The following is a 19,355-nucleotide window of genomic DNA, read 5'->3' as shown; positions in this document are numbered from 1 at the left end:
ATTTTCCAACACCTCCACTTCCGCCACCATGGGGGTGGGGAAGGCAGAGTTCAGTTCTGCAACTAGTTGCCAAAGAATAATAAAGTGAAGGCAGGGGAAAGGCATGCTGACAAAGACTAAAAGGGTGGCAAGGAAATTGCTGAGTGGATCCCAGAGCACAAGCTCATGGGTCCCATTGTGTTGCTATGCCACAGCATGGAGGGTGGTGGGGAAGGGGTTTAGTGAATTGAGGATTAGGCATTAGACTTCTCTGCTGTTAATTTATCAGGCTGTTATCTCATTAAACTTTTTGGTGTCTTTAATCTACGGAGAAAGCTGCAGTTTATCTATACAACATGATGGAGAGCCGGCTTCCTGAATTTCTCCTGACATCACAAGGTCACCATTAAGCACTCTGGCCATCCACCTGTCTCCCCTCACTCTAGTCAGATGATCTGTCAGCCTCTTTTTCTTTCTCCTACAGAATTCTTCAAAGACGATCTTTACCCCTGTTCTTCTTTGAAGTGCCTGGCTATTTATATGCTGTACCTTGTTCATACACATCATGTATCTTTTTATTGACCTCTGTGTGATGTTTATCTTTAATTCTTTAGAAGAAGCAATGTTCTAGGTCTTGCTGACAGCCAGCCACCCCAGAGAAATGTTTGTACTGAAAAGATGGGCCTTTGCTGTTATGGGAAGCTTGGGTCAGTAAAAGTACTTTGCAATATCCCCAAAGCAATCCAGTTCTCTCTCCTCCTCCTTTTCAACTTTGTGTACAGCTCATTTTCCATATGTATTGTCTGCCTCAGACCCAAATATTGTTGGACAAGCTCTATAGGATGTCTCATTTAGATGTATGTTGAAATATGAGCAACAGACATTTTTCAGCCATTTGGAATGAAATGTCTCTCATCCAAGACGCATCTTACTGTAAAAGCTGGCATTTCATTCTATGAAGTTGAATCCTTTTTCATAATCAACAAAGAAGTAAAATGGGAATTATACTCCCTACGCCTATTATTAGTCAATCATGAAATGATAAAGATATGGTCCATTGTTGAATATCATCTGTGAAAGCCCTCACCATAAATAGCCTTCAGTTTGTACACAGATAATTCTCATAAGGAGGGAAAAGAGTAGGCATGCAGGTTGGTAGCTGTTGATGTTTTCTTAATCATTTCTGTGGTGGCACTGTCTTTTTTGTTTTGAAATCAATAAGGTCTGGGGCATCCTCCTCAAGTGGAAGGTGTCCCCTTAGCAAGTATCTTCCTTAACCGCAGTGGGAGGGCGTGTCCCTTCTGCCTAGAGGGGTTAGGGGGAAGGGGCTGCCTTAAGCTGGGGTCTCCCTTGAGGGGTACAGGAGTCTGCTTTGTGTGTGTTACCCTGAATAAACACCTTTAGTTGATTTGGAGACTGCCTGAGAGAATTCTTTTGGGACAACCTTGCACCCCACCATTTTGGAGTATAGTGAACCTCATCAATAAGATTTAGCAACAAATTGGATATGTGGAATGAGTAAGAGTGAGGAGTTGAAGATGACACTGAGGAGAAAACCATCCAATGCAACAAAGAATAAAAAAGAAAGAGCACACAAGAAAAAAAATTTACCAAGACTAATCAACATGTCAGTTATTTTTGACTGTCTTTACAACATTCCACACCCATCATCCTTCATCTCTGTAAAGAGTGTGTATGGGCATTTCCTCAACGCTTATCCTTGCTTATTGTAATCACACTGTATTCAATCTTTCTTTTTCTTTGCATTTATACTGTTATAGTCATTGTATATGCTATTTTTCTGGGTCTGCTTACTTCATTATGCATCAGTTCATACATTTCTTCAAATTCTTTCAATTTTCACATTTGTCAATTACCCTGCTATAATATCCCATTAAAACTGTGCACTACAATTTGTTCAGCCAGGTCCAAACAGATGGTTTTTCATCTTGTTTTCTGCTTACATAAAAAGTACTGTTATGAATATTTTTGTTACATGGGAAATTCTTGCCCCCCGCCATTTTTTTTACCTCCTTAAGGTACATACCTAGCAATAGAATCTTTGCATCAAAAGGTACACACAGCTACTCCAATATGGTTACAATGGTCCAAACCTGAAGTCATAAGGATTAGAACCTAGCTCTGATTCTGAGGTTACAGAATTCTAGGGGTGTCTGGACAAACATGGAGGTTTGTGGAAGGGAATCTGGGAGGAGGCATACTCCAGATCCTCTGCTCCTGGCCCTGAGGCTAGTGCCTTACTTTGTCTCCTGTGCCCTCTCCTTCCTCTTCTGGCTGCCCTCAGACAAGCTCAGCTGGACCAGAGCCCTGGCCAAATGCCTTCCCATCCTCTGTGTGGCTCTCTTTGTCCATACCACTGCCCCATCAGGGCCCTATGGATGATTTATCTGGTAGGTCTTCTGTGCTCTGCCCTGGAAGACATTTTCCTCATCTGACCCAACCAGTTCCTCTATGTCATGGTGGCCTTTACCCTGGCTCATCTCTTCTATCTCAGGACCCCGGGCTGGCTCCCAATCCGCCTAGCCCTCCTGGAGTCTGTGGTAGCTGTCTTCAGCCTCTATTTTGGGCTCCTGCAGCTTCACCTCCCTTCCAGCCTGAGTCTCCCTGTGGTTGTCTATGCGGCTATCTTGGGTCTGATGCTGTGGTGGGTGCTGGCCAAAGGGAGACCTGAAGATTTTAGCAGCCTGTTCTCCAGCATCTCAGATGCCTTCCTAGTCTGGGACACCTTCGTCTGGCTACTGCCTCCAGATTGTCTGATCATCATGGTCACTATTATGCTGTCCAAACCCTGCTGGCTCTGTCAATACTGGAAGGCAAGACCGCCTAAGCTGACTGAGCTCAATGAACCCCCTTCAAAAAAAGGACAGACCCGGGGTGAGGGGTCTTCTGACTCCTTGGCTGGGTCCTAGCACATAAGTGACTTGGAACTCAGCACTTGGCTTCTTCTCCAGCACCCCTCCTGCCATCCACCCCATACCCTCCCAGGTAAACATATGACCTCCTAGGGCGGATCCTTTTCCCACCCTCCCTCTGATTCTGAAGCTCCCCCCCCCCGAGTTATTCACAACCCCACCCCACCTTTCCCCTTACTGGCAATTGCCACCCCGCCCCCCCCCACCCCATCCTGATGCTTTTCTGCTCCTTACTCATAAATCCTTTGGTTCCAATACTACCCTACCACTGCCCATGAGCCCCTTGACTGAAATTTTTTCTGTTACCCACAATTCCCACCCCCCACAATTCTGATTCCTTTGTCTATTACCCATCATCCACCTGGTTTGAATGCTTCTTCTCCTCTCTCCATTGCCCACTAAGTCTCTAGATGTGATGATGCCTGTTCCTCCATTATCCACATCACCACCACCTTCCCCTGACCCTTAGGTAAAGCTGGTGTTGGAAACATGAAAAAAACATATAATATACACATAAAAAATATATATAAATATATTTTTTTTAAAAAGAAATAAATAAGACCAAGGCTTTTCCTAAACCTTTAGTCTCTTCCCTTCCCTTCCCTTCTGAATCAGTCCCTGAATGTCCTCACGACTGTATTTCCTCCAGCATGGATCTCTTCTACATAAACTTGATCCACTCCAGCTGCTTTTCCTACCTTTGTTCCATTTACTTCCATTTCTATTTCCTCACAAGCCCTTTCAGGATTGTGACATTAGGTTCCAACCCTGGTGATTCCACTATCTTTGATGTACATAACTGTTGTAATATTTTGCAAAACTGTCCGTTTAATGCTCCTACAACAAAACAAATTGAATTTCTCTTGGCCATGATAACCTTTCGAACATTTGAAGACAGCTATCATGTACCCCCTGAGCCTTCTCTTCTTCAGACTATACACACCAAGTTCCCTCAACATATCCTCATGCGCCACTAACTCAAGGCTCTTCCCCATTCTGGTTGTTCTCTTTCAGATGCTTTCCAGATTTTCAATGTTCTCTCTAAAATGTGGTCCTTATGATTGAACATAATTCTACAGATGTGGTCTGACCAGGGCACAATACAGTGCAACCAACATTTCCAAATTTTTTCCTCAAGCATTATAAAAACATTTCTGACTCTTTTAACAACAAAAACTTGCTTCTTCTCTTCCAAGAATTCCAGTTGAGTTTGTGCCCAAAGTATGTTTTCCTCTGAGGCATAGGATTTGTGTCTTCAGTACCCCTTCCACTACAACAGCTCTTCATGGTGGGATTCTTTTTTTGTTTGTTTGTTTGCTCATTCTTCCAGCCTCCCTAAAAACTTTGGACTTGGTGTTAGGGCTGGAGGGAAGGTCTGAACTGGTCCTACTGCTGCTTTTTTGTGGTATTAGATGATATGTTATCCTAAATCTCAGGGACAGCTCAGGCCAGGGACCTGAAAGCTTTCAGTGCTCCCAAAGTGGTCTGATTCAGGGCAAAGTCTGATCACTGCTTTCCCGGTCTCAGCTCTGCAAATTTCTGACCCAATTTTCGGTCCAAGCTCCTCACCTGAACTATCCTCTGTGTCTGAAAACCTGTCTATGACTTTTCCTGGATTTCTTTATCAAGGTTCAATCTGATATATTTTCTAGATCTGTCTGGAGTTTTATGAAGGGGAACTCTGCCATCCTGGCTCTGCCCTCCACGAAGTTTTAATCTATCTCTCCAGCTAGAAGTGATCTTTATCCACCCTAAATCTCTTATAGCCCTCTCTACTAATCTTCTTTTATCATATTTTAATTTCCATTAGTTATTTGTATATACACCTTATCACTCTATTAGATTATAAGATCCTTGAAGGAAAAAATGGTAAGGTAACAATGTACTACTATGCCATTATAGCCTAGGATTCAAAGCTTTCCTAATTTGGCCCAAGCTATTTTTTTGGGACTTTAACAAAATCTGTGTTGATATCTTTTGTTTTTATATCCTTTTCAGTTCAAAATAAATCCTTCTCTCCTACTCAACCAGATATCCACCTCCTATAAGAAAAAATAAAATACGAAGAGGTAAAAAGAAAAAATAGCCATTTAGGACAACTAACAAGTGCTGAGTTCCAAGTCACTGATCTGCTAGGACCCAGCCAAGGAGTCAGGGACCCCCCCCCGTCTGTCCTCTTTTTGAGGGGGGTTCGTCGAGCTCAGTCAGCTTAAGGGGCCCTGCCCTCCACTGTTGACAAAGCCAACAAGGCTTGGACAGCATAATAGTGACCATGATGATCAGACAACCTGGATGTAGTTTGACAGCATATGAATACAATGTTCAACACCAATAATCCCTCACCTCTCCAAAAAAGTGAGGCTTATGCATTTTGTTCTCTAGTCTCTGTGGCCAAGGTTGATCATTATCATTATTTAGCATTCAGTTCCTTTGTGTTGTTGCATTTCTTCCCATTTTCACTATTGCAGCCATAGTACATATTATTTTCTTAGTTATGCTTACTTCACTTTCCATCAGTTTGTATATAAGTTTTCATATCCGTCATTTCTGATGGCACAGTAATACTCCATGAGATTTGTGTACTACAATTTACTTGGTTGTTCCACAATCAGTGAGCATCTACTTTGTTTCTAGTTTGCTACTACAAAAAGAGTTGCTGTGAATATTTTGATGTATGTAAGGCAGAGCAACAATGAAATCAGAAATTTTCCCATGATCACTGGCATCATGCATAGTCATACAGTAAATAAAGCCTAAAATCAGTCTACTGCCTGATTTAAATCACATTTCTTCTCTAGACCCTCAGCAACAATAAAAAGCAGCATACAAACAAAAGCCAAAGCATAAGTCTTTGTTTTTACAAATGTGTATGTATTCTTTTATCTTTAAAAGGCCATTCTTCAAAACACCATGAAGTTGCCCATCTGTATTTCCTTTTTTTGACCACTACAATAAATTATGTCACATATCATGCCTTCTTGTTGTTGTTCAGCCATTCAGTGGTATCTGACTCTTAATGACTCCATAAATCACACATACCAGGTTCTTCTAACCCCCAGTATCTCTTGAGGTCTGTCCAAGTCCATGTTCACTGTTTCCATGACACTATTTATCCATCTCACCCTCTGTCACTTTTTCCCTTTGTGTTCAATCTTTCCCAACATCAGGGTCTTTTAATTTCATAGCTCTAGTTGTTACCTACAGTGATCTTTGAGCCCAAGAAAATAAAATCTGACACTGCTTCCATTTCTTCTCCTTCTATTAGCCAGCAAGTAATGTGGACCAGTTGCCGAGATCTTAGGGGTTTTTTTTTGTTTGTTTTTGGTTAGGCAATGGGGTTAAGTGACTTGCCCAGGGTCACAGAGCTAGTAAGTACTGTGTGTCTGAGGTCAGATTTGAACTCAGGTCCTCCTGAATCCAGGGCCGGTGCTCTATCCACTGTACCACCTAGCTGCCCCCAATCTTAGTTTTTGTGTTGTTGTTTTTTTAACGTTAAGGTTCATGCCAGCTTTTACATTCTCCTCTTTCACCTTCATCATGAGGCTTCTTAATTCCTCTTCACTTTCTGCCATCAGAGTGGTATCATCTGAATATCTGAGATTATTGATATTTTTCACAACAAGCTTAATTCCAGCTTATGATTTGTCAAGCCTGGCATTTCACATGATGTACTCTGCATATAAGTAAAATAAATAAGGTGACAGTGTACAACCTTGTTGTATTCCTTTTCCAACCTTAAACCAATCAGTTGTTCCATGTTCAGTTCTAACTGTTGCTTCTTGATACACATACGGGTTCCTCAGGAGACAAGGAAGATGATTTGGTGCACCCATCTCTTTGAGGATTTGCCACATTTTGTTGTGATCCACACAGTCAAAGGCTTCAGTATAGTCAATGAAGCAGAAGCAGATGTTATTCTGGAACTCCTTTTGCTTTCTCCATAATACACTGAATGTTGGCAATTTGATCTCTAGTTCTTCTGCCTCTTCAAAAATCAGCCTGCTCTTCTGGTGATTCCCAGTTCACATATTGCTGAAGACTGGCTTACAGAATTGTAAGCATAACCTTCCTGGCATGTGAAATGAGAGCAACTGTTTGGTAACTTGAACACTCTTTGGCACTGCCCTTCTTTAGAACTGGGACATAAATCGATATTTTCCAATCCAGTAGTAACTGTTGAGCTTTCCAAATGTGTTGGCAGATTGAGGGTAGCACTTTAACAGCATCATCTTTTAGGATTCTAAATAGCTTAGCTGGAATTCCATCACTTCCACGAGCCTTAGTTTCAGCAATGATTCCTAAGGCCCACCTGACTTTATTCTCTGGGATGTCTGGTTCTAGATCACTAACCACATTATTATATTATCAGTAACGTTAAGATCTTTCTTTTATAGTTCTTTTGTGTACTTCTTGACACTTCCTCTTAATCTCTTGTGCTTCTATTAAGTCCTTACCATTTTTTTTCTTTTAGCATGTCCATTTTTGCATCCAACGTTCGCTTGATATCTCCAATTTTCTTGAGATTTTGCCTTTCTCATTCTATTGTTTTCTCCTATTTCTTTGCATTGCTCATTTAAGAAAACCTTCTTATCTCTCCTTACTATTCTGTGGAATTCTGCATTCAGTTGGGTACATCTTTCACTTTCTCCTATACTTTTTGCTTTCCTTCTTTCCTCAGCTATTTGTATAAAGCTTCATCAGACAGCCATTTTGCTTTCTTGCCTTCTTTTTCTTTGGGACGTTTTTTATTGCTGCCTCCTGTACAATACTGCAAACCTTTCTCCATAGTTCTTCAGGCATTTTATCTACCAGATCTAAACCTTTAAATCTATCCTTCACTTCAATTTCATACTCATAAGGGATGTTATTTAGATTATACCTGTCTGATGGTTTTCCCTACTGTCTTTAAGTCTAAATTTTGCAATAAGAAGCATATGATCTGAGCCACAAGTCAGTTCCAGGTCTTGTTTTAAATGACTATATACAGCTTCTCCACCTTTGGCTGCAAAGTATATAATCAATCTGCTTTCAATACTGACTACCATGTGTAGAACTGCCTTTTGGACTGTTGAAAAAGTGTTTGCTATGACCAGCGAGTTAGCTTGAAAAGATTCTATTAGTCTCTGCCTTACTTCATTTTGTACTCCAAGGTAAAACTTGCCTGTTATCCCAATTATCTTTTGATTTCCTACTTTAGCATTCCAATCCCTTATGATGAATGAGATTTTTTTAGTTGTGTTATTTATAGAAGATGTTGTGGGTCTTCACAGAACTGATCAATTTTGGCCTCTTCAACATCATGATTGAAGCACAGACTTGCATTACTATGATACTGAATGGTTTACCTTGGATTTGACCAGATATCATTGTCATTTTTAAAATTATATCCCAGTACTGCTTTTCTCACCCTTTTAATGACTACGAGGGCTACTCTATTTCTTCTAAGAGATCTTTGCCCACAACAGTATATGTAATGATCACCTGTATTAAATTCACCCATTCCTGTCCATTTAACTTCAGTGGCACTCAAGATATTGATGTTTAATATTCCTTCTCCTGTATGACCACACCCATAGACATGCAGATATAGACATATAATGTCTAGAAAGAGTTTAAATATCAACATGTCTTCAAATGGATAAGACCTTGAAAGAAAAACAAAACAATACCAAAGGTACTTTGAATCTCTCTTTTTTGTGATTATTCAATTTTTAATTCTAAAAGTTAAAGTACCATTCTAATCACTAGTTCACAGAAAAAGAATGAGGAAAGAGGTTTCTTTTGAATCCAAAAGAAAATATGACTAAGCATGTTTAAACAAATTACCTCTTATCCCACTGACCTCAAAGTCTTCAAATCCTTTATTAAAAATATTATTTCAGTTTATAACTAAACCATCTCACTAAACTTGTTGGATGAATCTACACAACTAACTACATAGCATGTCTAAATTTAGCTCAGTGGCACTGGGACTTCTAACATGCAAATTACTTATACTAAATACACTTAATTGCAAAGCCAATTTTCTTTGGTCAATGTAACTGAAAACTAAAGCCTGCTTTGGATGTTAAAGATGTTATAAAGAAAGAGAAGAAGTTCATAACTCTGGCCCTGGGACATTAGCAAACCAAAGGAAGTACCACTTCTGCTTTCTCAGTATACACTAAGTAGAATTCAGAAAGCTTTATTATTTCTCCATAAGTCAGTTACTAAAGTTGTAAAAGCGTAATACAACCAAACTTTGGCAAACAGCAAAATTCAGCACTCACCAAAACTTCAAAAAGAAGAGCTAGCAATTTATTGTTAGCCATGAAGTTACTGTCCAGGACACCAAGGTTAAACCAACTACCTAAGCAGCGAAAGGCCTTCATGAGCATCTTCTCATCTGTTCCTGCCTTTTCTACACAAGTCATCTGAAAGAAAGACCAAGAAAGAAGACAAAAACATGAAATAACACCAAGTTGTATTTAATCCCACAACTACAATTACCTCAAGTGTTATGGGCAAGTGGCAGATGATTTATCTTCCAGTCAAATAATACATAAATTTCATTGCTACAAAGGGTAGCTGTGAGAAAAGTGCTTTGCAAATCTTAAAAAGTCATATAAATGTGAACTACTACCAGTAGTAGTATTAAGGTTAATATTTCTTCATTTGTATGTTAGTACATTTACAATATTAGTAAAGTTTTGGTTTAAGGTGATATTTGTCTAAACACCTAAATTTCATGTAATTAGGTATCTTATATATGTAGAAAGGTAAATAAAAATGAATGCTCATCACATTTCAAGTTATTGATAATTATAACACTCTCAATTTCCAAAAAGAAAAGTTAGATTTTAGCTTTAAAAATCAACAATTCACCAAAATATAAATCATTACAGATGAAGTTTTGTAATACAACATTGGAAATATATAAATATAAAGGTATGTAAAGCAGATGAGAAAGAAAAGATCACTTAGTTTACCATTAATCACTGTCCCTCTTTTAGGGATACTTTTGAAAACATTTTTTCTGCAGTAAAACCACATACATATTATAACATAAAGAACGGCACAACTAATACACTATCAGGGGAGCTGTGAATTGGTCCAACCATTCTAGAAAGTAATTTTGAACTATATGAAGAGAGTGCCTAAAATATCCATCATCTTACACCCAAAGATCCTACTGCACACGCCACAGAAAGTCAAGGATAGAAAGAAAAGTCCCATATATATCTTCACAGGAGGATTTTTTTGAGGTAGCAAAAACTAGAAACAAAAGTAGAAGCCCTTTAACTGTAGAGCGGCTAAATGAATGTGGAACATGGATTTAATAATGTATTACTAAACTAAGCACTGATGAATATGAAAAACTTGGAGAAATGAGGAGACAGAATTTATAAACTGATAAAATACAGACAATAACATCCATTATGCAAAAGAACAATTAAAAAAAAAGCCCCTGAATGAAATGTTAGGTAATGGTAACGATCAAGTTTGGCCTCAAGAAAAAGCACCTTTCTCCCTTCATTGAATCATTCCATATGTCTTCAGACTCAATGCATTGGTTTTGTGGAACCGTTTTTTTCTATTTCATTTCAAAGAATACAAAAATGGCTGGATAGGGGAAGAGAGAAGGATATATTCAGAAACAAATTTAATGCAAAAACAAAAGCTATCTAAGAACATTTCCCCCAAAAAATACATAAAAACAAATTCTGGTGAGTAATAAAGCCATCACCAATATACCATATACAATAGTTATGACAATAAAGACTTAACACATATAAAGTACCTTAATATTTACACAGCAATCTGTAAAGAAAAGATACTCTAGTTTACGACTAAAATGTAGCTCTGACTCCTGACCTAATTTCAAGAAACCTATGCACCCCTCTTTACGTGTGATTCATTTGCCATCCCAGTCCCACATATACTGAGTATATCTTTAAGATAGTCTGAAAGGTAAAACCTAAAAAAGGCCAACTACATTTCTGACCATTACACTTCTAAAACAGATTCTTTTATGCAATGGATATGAATGCCTGTAACATGGTACATGAAATTTTCCTGCTTCATGGAGCTGAGTATGAAGAAGAAGAAGATGATGATTTGACTGAACCCTATGGAGTGCAGAAACGCATCCTACTGTGTATGACAATAAGCCATTTAATTCTCTAGTGGACTAGTTAAGATATCAAGACTAATCTGGAAGACTGTATACATAATTTCTCCATCTCACACCTGCAAATTCAGGTGGATCTGGTCCAAAGCCTTTCCAGCTAAATTCTCAATGACCTCTTCCTGAAACAGAAGGCAAAAGATATCTGAATGCCTGCTTCACCTACCTTATTCCATTTTGTTTATCCTTTCTCCCCCACTACTGGATAAATTCTGTAACTATTTTTCTTGATTTGCTGAGATATGAACTCATGCATTCCTAAAATTTCTAAGGGAAATAAATGAACATTTATTGAAAAGAGGATTTAACCAGAAAAGTTTGTATATAAGAAGAAAGTATCAGGAAAAGGGAGTATATAAAGACAAACATGCTATTCTCATGAATCATCAGCTAGGATCCCCAATGGCATAACACTTCAAAAAATTACACATCTGTATAAAGAGAAGCTCTGCTAAACTCAGAAAGACATTAAACTCTCTTCAGATCCCATTGTTCTCTTTAATACTGCAGCTGATTGAACCTTATTCAAATTTTGAAAACTGCTTTTACTTCATCAAAATCAAGCTTCAAAAAGCTCCACTCTACTGAAACTGTTCTCTCCAATGACAGGACCTGCTAAATCCAATGGCCTTTTTAAAGTCATCTTCGTCATCTCTGTAGTTCTTGACACTGTTGACTACCTTTCTTCCTCCTGAATTCTATTCTTCTCTCCCTTGGCTTCTGTGAGACAGCTTTCTCTTTGTTCTCCTATTTATCTCCTCCACACTTACCATGATTATCCTTAAAGGGCTCTTCTCTTAATGATTTCACCAGTGCCCGTGGGTTGAATGATCATTTCTATGCAGCTGACTGCACAGATGGGCAGTTAGGTGGCACAATGGATAGAGCACCAGGCTTGGAATCAAGAGGAGCTGAGATCAAATCTGGTCTCATACGCTTACTAGCTGTGTGGCCCTAGGCAAGTCAGTTAACCCTGTTTGCCTCAGTTTCTTCATTTGTCAAATGAGCTGGAGAAGGAAACAGCAAACCACTCCAGTATCTTTGCCAAGAAAATGCCAAACGGGGTCACAAAGAGTTGGACATAACTGAACAATAACAATGCAGCTGACTGCCGGGTCTACACAGCCAGACCTTATCCCTCTTCCCCAGTCTCACATCAACAATTGTTATTAGACGCATTTATCAGCATGTTGTGAAACTCAAATAAAACACATCATCATTCCCTCAAAAGCTAACCTCCAATAATTCTGTTGAAGACATACTACCATCCTCTCATTCACCTAGGTTTGCAATTTCAGTCATACCTGACTCTTCCTTACCTTTCAAATTCAATTAGCTGCCAAGTCTTGCCTAGTCTACCTCCACATCTCTACATAGACCTCTTGCATCTATGCACTTCTCTCCACTCAAATATCCATGGTCCCGGCCCTTATTATCACTTGCCTAGACAAAGACAACAGTCTCCTAAATGTTCTTACTGCTTCCATCTCCAATCTATCCTTCACATAGCAAATCAATCTTCCTATAGCATAATTATGATCAAATAATTCCTCTGCTCAAAAGCCTTCAGGGATTCTCTACTGTGTCTAGGACAAAATACAAAATCTTCAAGATATTTAAGGTCCCATATAAACTGGTTCCAACCTACCTTTCATTATTCCTTTTCAAATACTCTATGTTTCAGACAAACTGGACTTCTAGCTATTTCCCATACTTGATATTCCACATCTTTCCTATCTGTTACATGTGCAAACCAATGCCAGAAATACACAGAACCTTTATCTTCCCTCAAAGCTCAGCTCAAGCCTCAACATCTACAAAAGGCCTTGCCTAATCTCCAATTTGCTGCTGTTTCCCTCACCACCAAAATTACCTTGCATTTGTATATATTTTGTAATTACTTATATTCTTTCCACAGATAAAATGTAAGTTCCTTGAAGTTAGGAACTATTTTTGTCTTTGCATCCTAAATGCTTGATTATAGATCCATTGAAGGTTCAGTTCAGATGTAAACTTCCACAAAGACTTCACAGATCACCCCAGTAATCTTTCCCTTTCTCAAATTACCTTATATTTATCTATATATCTTCTCAAAAGAATGTAAGGTCTCTTAGATAGATACTGTTTCACGTTTGTCTCCATATCTCCAAAACCTAAGGTGCCTTAAACATATCAAGTGCTTAATAAAATTTGCTAAGTTGAATTAAAATGATTTCCTACTTCTTTAGTGCTTGTCCCATCATTCTGAGCCAAAGCTGGCTGAGATTAGCAACCTACAAATACTTAAATTCAAAGCAATTTTTAAAAGGAACTGACACGATTAATGTGTTTGAGTAAAATGATATATACATCTGAGTAAAGTTTTGATAAAAGGTACATATTATTATCAGAAGATAAAAAATTATAGAGTGTAGCTGCTTCTACACTATGAGAAGAGACTGAAAATTCTTTTTCAGCATATAGATTTTTGTAGCTTTTTGGGGTCTTGGCTTAAATATTATTTTTATGAGTACCCATATGGTTTTTACACTCCTGGAACATGAGATCCTCGCATTGAGGTACAAAACTGACAAAGTACATTTTTTTTTAAGCAATAGGACCAAAAAGGAAAGGCTCATGTAATAAATTATGACACTTCAATTTTATCAAGGCATCAAGTCTTCAAGTGGAATGCTAACATATATACCAACTGTTTGGGCATTAATGGACAGGGTTCTTATTTTCCCCATCTAAAGGCAGGACTTTAAATAGACTAAATCTTAAACAAATCAGCAACACTCTTAAATTCCTAAAGTAATGGCAGCTTTCAGTTTCTCTCTGAAAAATTTTATCAACAAAATTTCATTACCCAGAACTTTATTTTTAAAATAAGCCTTTAAGGACTGCTGGAGAAAACCTATATTAGAGTGAAAAATTATCAATAAGACAGATTTCAATTAGGTCTTTGGTCACTACTGAAATGTGGAATAGTATCAAAAAGATATTAACTATATCTTAGCACTTTTATATCAAACTCCCCCCCAAACAAAGAAGAAAAGGTAAAAACTATGAGATTCCATCTGGTAACAATATAAAGCAAAGGATCTGAACCTGAGATCAATGGACAGGTTTCAGGAAATCCATGAACACAGATGAAATTTTTTTATCTTTACTTTCACTAACATCTAACTGAAATTTAGCATTTTATTCAATTATTTAAAAACATTAATATGGGAGGTAGAATCAAAATGGCAGAGTGAGAAGCAGCATTTTTGCCTTAGCTCCCCAGTCCACCTCTTCTACAACAACCTAGAAAATGCACCAAACTGAATTCTATACAGGAAAGCCAAGAAAAAGTCACAGTGAATCACATTTCCAGCCCAGGGAAGTACTGATAAGTCATGCAAGGAAGACTTTATATGATGGATGGGATACATACACACTTATTTGGGTATAGAAATCTATCTTACCCTACAGGGTAGTAGGAGGAGAGGGGAATGGGGGGGGGTTGATAGAAAGGAGGGTGGATTGGGAGAGGCAGTGGTCAGAAGCAAAACACATTTAAGGAGAGACAGAATGAAAGGAAAGACAAGGATAAACAGGGAAGGGAAAGTAGGATGGAGGGACGTACACAGTAATCATAACTATGAATGAGAATTGGATGAACTCACCCATAAAATGGAAACAGAAGGAAAGATTATATGATTTACACATAAAGGGTAATACCATAAGCAAATCAGGATTTACCTGTAAGATCTGTGGATAAGGGAAGAATTTATGACCAAACAAAGATAGAATATTATGGGATGTAAAATGGATAATTTGGATTACATTAAATTCAAAATATTTTGCACAAACAAAAACAATGCAGCCAAGATTAGAATGAAAGCAGAAAACTGGAGAAATTTTTAAAGCAAGTTTCTCTGACAAAGGCCTCATTTCTCAAATATATAGGGAAATGAATCACATTTATAAGAATGTAAATCACTGCCCAGTTGATAAATGGTCAAAAGATATGAACAAGCAGTTTTCAGATGAAGAAATCAAAGCTATCGATCATAGGCATATGAAAAAATGCTCTAAATCACTATTGATTAGAGAAATGCAAATTAAAACAATTCTGAGGCACCACCTCACACCTAGCAGATTGGCTGATACGACAGAAAAGGAAAATGACAAATATTGGAAGTGATGTGGGAAAATTGGAGACACTAATGCACTGTTGGGTGGAATTATGATGATCCAACCGTTCTGGAGAGCAATTTGGAACTATACACAAAGGGTAACCAAACTATGCACACCCTTTAATTCAGCAATACCACTACTAGGTCTGTACCCCAAAGAGATCAAAGAAAAAGGAAAAGGGCCTACATGTACAAAAATATTTGTAGCAGCTCTTTTTGTGGTGGCAAAGAAATAGATATTCAGGGTCTGTCCATAAATTGGGGAATGGCTGAACAAACTGTAGTATATGATTGTAATGGAATACTATCATGCTATAAGAAATGATAAGCAGGAAGGTTTCAGAAAAACCTGGGAAGACTTACATGAACTGAGGCAAAGTGAACTGAGCAGAGCCAGGAAATCACGGTACACAGTAACTGCAATATTGTACTATAATTAACTGTGAATGATTTAACTTCTCAACAGTGCAATGATCTGAAGGGCTTAATGAGAAAAATGCTAACCACCTCCAGAGAAAGAAGCAATGGCGTCTAAATGCAGATTGAAGTATGTGTTTTTTTTAACTTTATTCTTCTTGCGTGGGTTTTTTTTTGGTCTGTGTTTTCTTTCACAATATTATTAATGTGAAAATGTTTTTACATGGCTGCACATATATAACTCTAACAAACTGCTTGCCTTCTCAATTAGAGGGGAGGAGAGGGAAGGAGGGAAAGAATTTTGAACTCAAAATTTTTAAAAATGAATTTTAAAATTGTTTTTACATGTAATTGGAAAAAAATAAAATATTAAACTGAAAAAAGAATCTAGTAGAAAAAAAATAAATCTGCCCCACTCTAGAATGCCAGTTTGGCAACCACACACTGAACATCTTTACCTGTATATTTTATCAGAATCTCAAATGCAACAGATTCAAATCATAACTTATTGCATTCTCCCTGTCCCATCTTGCTCCAAACTTTTCTCTTTTTGTCTAATAAGCCACATCCTTCCAATTCACAACCTCAGAGTTATCCTAGACTTTTCACTTTCCCTCAATTTTGCCCATGTTCATTAAGTTACCAAGTGCTGCTGATCGTCCACCTCTCTCTTCTCACAGGGACACTACTCTAATTCACATCTTCATTACCTCACTCACACCTACTATGGAAAGAGCCTAAGTGGTTTCCTTACTTCAAGTCCTTCACCTCTCCAAGTCACCTATTCTACAGGCAGCCAAACCAATATTCCCAAAAGAAAGGTCTGACACGTAAATCCTCTTTTCAAAGACCTTCAGTGACTCTCTATTGCATATAGAATAAAATGCAAACTTCTCAGTCTGCCATTATTTTAACCTTTTCATAATGTGACCCTCACCTACCTTTCCAGATTTTGTATTACTCGCCTTTGTGAACTCTATGTTCCAGCCAAATTGGCCTATACCCATTCCTAAACTTAGCCTTCCATCTCAAAAATGCCTTTAGACAACTTGTCCCCAACCCCTATCCCTCTACCTCTTAGAATCATTACTATCCTCTGAGGCTCAGCTCAGGTATGGTGTTATCTGCAGGTAGCTTTTTCTGACTCCTCCAGTAGTTAGTGCCCCATTCCTCCTAAAACAGAAGCTCCTTGGAATCAAGGACTATTTCAATTTTGTCTTTGTATCCCCAACACCATTTATGTAGTCCCTTGTACATAGACACTAAATACTAAATAAATATATGTTGAAAGGAACTGAAAAGCACAAGGAAAGGCAGGAAGAAAAATAGCAAAGAATATGTTTCAGGGGAGAAGAGCAGATAGTAAGTTTGGGTGGAATAGTCCTTGTGGAGGGGAGTAATGAGATATGGCTGGCACTGGACATGGGAAGGATTCACAAGCCAGAACCACACCACAGAGGCAATAAGGAACTACTGAAAATGTTTGAGCTTAAGAGTGACACAATCATATCTATGAATTAAGAAAGAATCTTTTGGCAGCAGTATAAATGAGACAGCCGAAAGCAGCAGTGAAAAGGCCTCCCAGGAAATTATTGCAATAGCCAGAGTGGATGGCAACACAGCTCTTTACAAGGGCAGTGTCAGGAGATATGAAAAAGTATGGATACAAGAAATATTTCAGAAGGAGTCAACAGAAAAACAACTAAATATAAAAGTAAAGTCAAGAGAAGAGTCAAAGACAAATCCTAAAATATGAAATGTGATTTAAGAATCTGACATGTTTTGAGAGGAAAGGATTATAAACTATCCTGAAAAGCAACAGGATTGTAATGTATAAACACTCAAAAAGATAGGAGTGAATATTCTTGGGTGCATTACAGATACATTTGTTATACATATACATATATATACACACACATATAAAAAAACAATGAAATGCTAAGTTTCTTTTTTCAAATATGGTTAGAAATTTTTAAAAAAAATTTCTTACAATGAAGCCTAATTAATTATGAAACAGGACTTCAAAGGGGCCCATAAGAGTACCACTGACTGAACCAATCAACATGATATTATACAGAGTTGGTACTTTAAGTTTTAACTTCTTTGGTCTGAAGATTTGAAAATTATGGCAAAACCTTGGCAATAGAAATCGGCTGACGAAGAGAAACAAAGAGATCAAGAAGAAATAATGAATTTTATTAAAAAGACATGAGGCCACTAAAGAAAGCTAGCTTTAAAAAATTTTGTCCCCCTTTTTGGTGAGGCAATCAGGGTTAAGTGACTTGCCCAGGGTCACACAGCTAGTAAGTGTCAAGTCTCTGAGGCAGAATTTGAACTCAGGTCCTCTCGACTCCAGGGCTGGTGCTCTATCTACTCTAGCTGCTGCTTAATAATGTTTTTCTGACTAGATATTAGAAAAAATATAGCTTTGTGCCAGCATTTACTTCCTTCCAGGTTCTACAAATAAACAAACTACTGATGGAACCACAGCTCAGCTACACACCACTGGAAATACAATGTTTTCTCTATATGGTATGTCTATAAAAGCAACACAGAGTAGCAAAAAATAAAGAAAAACTTAATGAAAATCACTCCTAAAGTATAAACTATCTTTATTGTATAGACTCCAGTATCATTTTAGTCACCCCTCAGTATTTAGTTTAAACGTTTTATTAAATGGAACTTTTAAAACAGCCATGTTAAACACATCAAGATGCAGTGCCTTCCCAAAATAGTACTTTAATTTAGAATAGACTTCTGATGCCAATTCTATCAATTCCCCTCCAATACCCAGCTTCCCCAATAATAATGACTCAAGGATATTAGAGATAGAAGAGAAAAGCATTCAAAGACCCCTTCTTTTACTGAATAACTTCTTAATGCTGTCATTGAAATAATTCGAACTGTCACTGCTCTCAAGAAATAGTAATAATATAAATCCCTAAAGAAACAAAACTAAATCACAAACAGAGAAGCACGAACTTAGCAGTAAGGACCTATAAAAGAAATGTCCCTGCAAAAACCAACATAATACACTCTAAAGTAAAAAGTTCCACGGGGATGACTTGCTTAATTATAAACCTAGAACGGAACCCACTGGTCAACAGGCCTTGTTCTGTCGTGTCTGACTCTTCGAGACCCCATATGGGGTTGTCTTGGCAAAGATACTGGAGTGGTCTGCCATTTCCTTCTCCAGCTCATTTTACAGATGAGGAAACTGGGGCAAACAGGGTTAAGTGACTCACCCAGTGTCACATGGCCAGTGTCTGAGGCTTTAAAAATATTACTGGGAATACAAATATTTTTTTTTTAAAAAGCCCTTACTTTCAAGAACTTACATTCACAGCTAGTGAGTGTCTGAGGCTGTATCTGAACTCAGATCTTCCTGACTTCAGGCTCCAGTGCTCTATTCACCGAGCAATCTAGCTGCTTTGGCATCTTCAAACCTCCATTTAAGGAGAGAGCTCAACTCAGACATTTCCTCATTTCTCACCTGGGTGTACTATTTTGGGACTTAACCATGCTCTTTCTCCTCTAATATCTTCCCTTACCCACTTCACCTGGCCCAAGTTTTCAAGCTTCCTTCTGTGTTGTCTTGCCACATCAGAGTGTATGCTCCTTTCTTTGTATTAACTATACGCCCAATACTTAGCACAGTACCTAGCACACAGTAGGCATAAATATTAAATATAAATG

The 19,355-nt window shown here is 38.0% G+C and overlaps 1 protein-coding gene and 1 pseudogene across 1 annotated transcript in view; one reads left to right on the top strand and one right to left on the bottom strand.

Annotated features, from left to right (window-relative positions):
- Window positions 1–19,355, bottom strand: part of TNPO3 (transportin 3) — a 116,021-nt gene that overhangs the window by 49,246 nt on the left and 47,420 nt on the right. Inside the window, exon 5 of the mRNA XM_021002276.2 lies at window positions 9,182–9,325. Within this exon, the coding sequence (XP_020857935.1) occupies window positions 9,182–9,325 (144 nt within the window). The remainder of the gene's footprint in view (window positions 1–9,181; window positions 9,326–19,355) is intronic.
- LOC144456802 (lysoplasmalogenase TMEM86B pseudogene) lies at window positions 2,164–2,827 on the top strand (annotated as a pseudogene).

The sequence above is a fragment of the Phascolarctos cinereus genome, unplaced genomic scaffold (genome assembly GCF_003287225.1).
Source record: "Phascolarctos cinereus isolate Bilbo 61053 unplaced genomic scaffold, phaCin_HiC Scaffold_1;HRSCAF=81, whole genome shotgun sequence".
NCBI lineage: Eukaryota > Metazoa > Chordata > Mammalia > Diprotodontia > Phascolarctidae > Phascolarctos > Phascolarctos cinereus.
This window is presented reverse-complemented; position numbering and strand designations above follow the sequence as displayed.